Raw genomic sequence first — 5,259 nt, forward strand, 5'->3', positions numbered from 1 at the left:
TCATGGAGAGAATGCCAAGAGTGTGCAAAGCAGTAATCAGAGCAAAGGGTGGCTATTTTGAAGAAACTAGAATATAAAACATGTTTTCAGTTATTTCACCTTTTTTTGTTAAGTACATAACTCCATGTGTTCATTCATAGTTTTGATGCCTTCAGTGAGAATCTACAATGTAAATAGTCATGAAAATAAAGAAAATGCATTGAATGAGAAGGTGTGTCCAAACTTTTGGCCTGTACTGTATATATGTATATATATATATATATATATATATGTGTGTGTGTGTGTGTGTGTGTGTGTGTGTGTGTGTGTGTGTGTGTGTGTGTGTATATATATATATATATATATATATATATATATATATATATATATATATGTGTGTGTATGTATATATGTATATATATGTGTATATATATATATATATATATATATAAATAAATATAAATAATGTATGTATATAGCTGTCAAATCAAACCAAAATGATTAAAAATGATCATTTCAAAGATCTGTTTTGTTTTCTTTGGCTGCACCTTTGGCCATAAATGGTAATTGCAGTGTGTTTGTTGGCAGACTGCCTACATTGTGATTTGTACTCCCATTTAGAGCACTGGTTATTCAGATTTGGTCATCTTAAAAGTTTGTATCTGGATCAGGGTGATCCAATCCAATGTTGCTTTAAAAACAAACAGCACACAAGTATTATGGATTATTTGCTCCTGGTTAGCAAAACATGGGATTTACAAATCTGGATTAGTCTGATCCAGATTACATTTTTATCAAATGGGCCCTGGTCTTGAAATACTGACAAACGACTCAGTGTCTTAAGGTTTTCCTTTCAAAACTGTATTTACGGCCTTTTATATCAAGTCCTGTCAAAGCACAGAACTAGTAATCATGTTTATGTTGTACCAAATGTGTAAGTCATTTTTAGACAGCGTCAAAAGGTGTGTCATCAATTGATTGACTTATCTTATTTTAGGAGACTATGACAAAACTCAGCAGAGAGATCTGACTTTCTAATGATCAGATCAACTTCCTTTGTTCCCTCTCAGTGATGACTCACTGTGTGTGTGTGTGTGTGTGTGTGTGTGTGTGTGTGTGTGTGTTTATGCCTGGTTCGGGGTATTTCAACATGTGATTTCCCTTAAGTTATTTCCTCTTTGTTTCCCTCCTTACGTTTGTGTCACATCCGCCTCAGTGTCAGCCTACATGTCAATAATCCCTCACTTTTCCCCCCAACACCACCACCAGCTCCAGCTGTGGGATACAGCAGGACAGGAGCGTTTCCGTAAGTCTATGGTGCAACACTACTATCGTAATGTCCATGCCGTGCTCTTCGTATATGATGTCACCTGCCCTGCCAGCTTCAGAAGCCTAACTTCCTGGATAGAAGAGTGCAGGCAGAACTCCCTCGGGCAAGAATTCCCCAGGTAACGTACTATTACTGCATTCAATCAGATCAAATTCTTTGTAGTTTAGTCAACATCCAATAACCATATTACCTTGTGCAAGGCACAAAATCATCACCCATATTTATTCCTTTCTGCTGCCTTTTCTCTTCCCAGGTTCTTGGTGGGTAATAAGAGTGACCTCCGTGATTCCAGCAAGACTGACAGCCAGGTGAGCAAGGAGCAGGCGATAAGCTTCGCCAAAGCCAACGGCATGATGTGTTTTGAGACGTCCGCGAAGAACCCCCTTAACAAATATGGGAATGCTCAGAAAGGTGACGGGGAGCTTCTGTGTCAGCAGGATAAGGTGGATGACATCGTTGTTGCTGTTGGTGCCAAACTGAAGAGACAGAAGAAACCTTTAGCAGCAAACCCCTCGGCGTACGGCTCCTTTAAAGTCATGAGCAAGAAGAGAGCAGAGAAGGAGCTGTGGACTTGCTGCTGAGAGGGGGGAAGAGAAATGTGATGTTCTTGTGTTTAGCTCTTTCTAAGTGCATGATTGTGTGTGAATATAAGTGTGTTTGTGTGAGGCAGAGAATGACCACGTTGTGCATAATATTCATTTTTGACCAAAGACAAAATTGCAGATCATTTACACTGGAAATACAGTTTCTGTTAGTCCCACCCAGAAATTAAATTTTTATACTCTTAAATATGTGAGAGGTCCTGTTTTGGAAATATTTTGTATATTTGTGATCTTATTGTTTACAATCGCTGTAAAATTAAAGCCTGTCAATGGAAACATTTTGTGAGGGCTTTGATCCAGGTGACCTTTTAGACAGTCATGAATGGAGAGTTTGTCGCCTGGGGGTTGAAAATACTATGCATTAGCAATGTAGCCAGCTACATATATATATATATATATATATATATATATATATATATATATATATATATATATATATATATACATATATACATACATACATACATACATATATATATATATATATATATATATATATATATATATATATATATATATATATATATATATATATATGTATGTATATATATATATATATATATATATATATAATGTATATGTATGTATATATATATATATATGTATATATATATATATATATATATATATATATATATATATATATATATATATATATATATACATATATATATATATATATGTATATATGTGTATATGTATATATATATATATATATGTGTGTATATGTATATATATATATGTAAGGGTCTGGGGTCTGACCCCAAGCCAGGCAGATTAGCCAAAATAAAGAAACTCAACCAACCTATAATAATAAAATAACAATATTATTATTATTATTATTATTAATAATAATAATAATAATAATAATAATAATAATAATAATAATAATAATAATAATAACAATAATGAAAATATTAATAATAACAACATAAATAAATCTGCAGACAAAAAAATATGGAAACTGCAGTTGTAACAATATAACAATACAAAATTTTAGTCCAAACTTCATATCAGTAACCATTAGATGCAACAATAACCTGGTTGAGCCTGCCGGACTCTGCTGACCTGTTATGGAGTATTCCGATGATGCCCTGTTTATTTATTATTATGTAATTATTGGAATTGGTGGTAACAGGGTAAAGGTAGGTTTTAATAGTAGTAGTTTTAATATACTTTCGTCCCCTTATGTCTTTTTTTTTCTTTTTTCCCCCTTCCCCTGTAGAGTAAAGACAGACACAAACACACACACAGCAGTCAACATAAACTTGTCCCCTTATTCCCTGACAACACTTAATTTACTGGCCTGTATTCACTTTTGTATTCAGTGTAGCTAGCATGATGGACTTTTGGTTTCGTAAGGCATCCATGCAGGGGCATCATAGTAGAAGGAAATTGGAAGTGATTACGCAGGGTCCCTATAGGAGGGGGCCCCTCAAAAAGCCTGGAATGAAAAGTTTGGATTTATTTGCAATTTTTTATTTGTAAGTAATTAGTGCCACAACTAGAAGACTGAACTTTGTGTAAAAAAAAAAAAATAGCGGAGGCTCTCTGAGGCCCCTCTCCCTAAAAGGTGCAAAATGGTTTAGTACGACTCTGCACTAGGATTCATCTCTAAACACAGCCAGAGCTGAGTGAGTGACTGCTTATGGCGCTGGAGCACCAACGTACACTGTCATGTCTTTCCCCAAGACAGGGAAATCAGGGTTCTAAATAAATTAGAAAGAAGAAAAAGAAAGGAGAAGGAAAGAAAGCAGACTCTGTAAAGGAAGTTGTGTGAGAGAGACACGGACCAAGAGAGGAAGAGTAGGGGGCCCACAGAGACTGCTTATGCATTGGGCCCAGAATTTGGTGCTGCGCTCCTGCATCCATGTTTGTTTTGCTTATAGGTGCTAACATATTATTTAGTACCAAGTCGGATAAATTGAGTTAACGGAAAAATCTGGATAAGTCATCAGAAGTAGTTCAACATTTTGCAGGTAGAGAAATAAACAAGGGATCTTGATCTACTATAAATACTAGAGTAAGTGCCCCTTTTAACATATACTCAAGCAACTGTACAGATAGCTGTACAGTTAATGTACAGATACATGATGAAAACTAATTCTTTATTTCACTGTGTTTGATGCACAAATGAAGCTGGGAAAAGGCTTAAAAAGTTTTTATAAAACCTGTGAAAACTCAAATAATGACAGCTTATCGACTCACTTTAAAAATCATCTTTCTGTCCTGACTTGGAATATGTTGCTCTGTATATGAGTAACTTTGGAACAGTGGTGTTATGGTGTGGTATGATCTAATCCTAGTTGTTGAGGGTTTCCCACCCCAGGACCATGTCCAGATGGACAAAACATCACAGTAGTCATGCACCAGTCTTGTGCATGAGCAATGTGGGCAGTGTTTATCACATGTGCTGTGATTGTGTGTCCAATCGGTGATTCAGAGGCCGTCACATGATGAAAGCAAACATCTTCTGCTCAGTGAACGAGGCAGCTGTAGATCCTATTACACACCAAAGGTAATGGCAGCAGAGTATTTGTGTGTGTGTGTGTGTGTGTGTGTGTGAGTGTGTGACTGAGTGACTGAGTGAGTGCATTTGCGCACATGCAGGTGTCACATTTGTGCAACATTCAACAGCCAACTGGTAGATGTCTTACTCAATACTCAGGGGAGATGACATCTGGAGGAGCATAGTATTTTTTAGATTTGTCCAATTAACAGTAATTTTAAACTTAAATTTTAAATAAAAAGCAATGAGCTTAAAGGCATACTACACAGGATTTGTCACGTACTGTCTGTAATAACAACGTTCAAACATGGCTCTTCTCCTTGGTTCAAAGAGACTGACAGAGCTCTCTGTAGGTCAAGGGATGTAGAGTGAATGAAGAGAGGGAGCAGGGTTAACGAAAACAAACTAGTGCATCAGACCAATAAAACATTAAGTTGTATTTCCCTGAACGTTAAAGCAACACAATGGAGGATTGCGCTTTTTACCTCATTGGGTCCCCCTACAGATGAAAAACGGTATTGTCTGTCGCAAAAATCCTTCTGCGCGTGCACCTGTTGACAAGCGAATGATACCAGTGAACTTCCTGAAGCTGGCTGTGTAATGCGCGATCATCATGTCAAAACAGGTCAAGTAGCCTTATAGCATTTTGTACATACATGATTAGGCCAATTGCTTTATGTATTTATTCATCTTAGAAACTCAGAAATGAGTTGCTCTCTGCATGTCAGGGCTGACCTCCTCACAGCGCGCGCGCACAGACACAAACACACAGACGCACACACACACACACACACACACACACACACACACACAAACTCAACAGAGTGAAGTCAGACAAC

At 36.6% G+C, this 5,259-nt stretch overlaps 1 protein-coding gene across 2 annotated transcripts; it reads left to right on the forward strand.

Moving 5' to 3' along the window:
* The first annotated feature begins 509 nt into the window (after positions 1-509).
* On the forward strand, positions 510-2,221 carry LOC125886589 (ras-related protein Rab-33B-like). Of its 2 annotated transcripts, XM_049572918.1 has the most exons (3): positions 510-1,427; positions 1,563-1,617; positions 1,747-2,221. In XM_049572918.1, exons 1-3 carry the CDS (start codon positions 1,207-1,209, stop codon positions 1,888-1,890), a joined length of 420 nt encoding a protein of 139 aa, XP_049428875.1. In that variant the 5' UTR covers positions 510-1,206; the 3' UTR covers positions 1,891-2,221. The 2 variants fall into 2 exon arrangements, with proteins under 2 accessions (XP_049428875.1, XP_049428874.1); XM_049572917.1 differs by having other exon boundaries at positions 519-1,427; positions 1,563-2,221.
* The last annotated feature ends 3,038 nt before the right edge of the window (positions 2,222-5,259 follow it).

The sequence above is a fragment of the Epinephelus fuscoguttatus genome, linkage group LG3 (genome assembly GCF_011397635.1).
Source record: "Epinephelus fuscoguttatus linkage group LG3, E.fuscoguttatus.final_Chr_v1".
Taxonomy (NCBI): Eukaryota; Metazoa; Chordata; class Actinopteri; order Perciformes; family Serranidae; genus Epinephelus; species Epinephelus fuscoguttatus.

Excerpts from the sequence above, each read along its gene's own strand:
- LOC125886589 (XM_049572917.1), top strand. The coding sequence starts at position 1,207 with ATGTCAATAATCCCTCACTTTTCCCCCCAACACCACCACCAGCTCCAG. Across the intron at positions 1,428-1,562 it reads CTCGGGCAAGAATTCCCCAG|GTTCTTGGTGGGTAATAAGA; the intron begins GTAACGTACTAT and ends TTCTCTTCCCAG.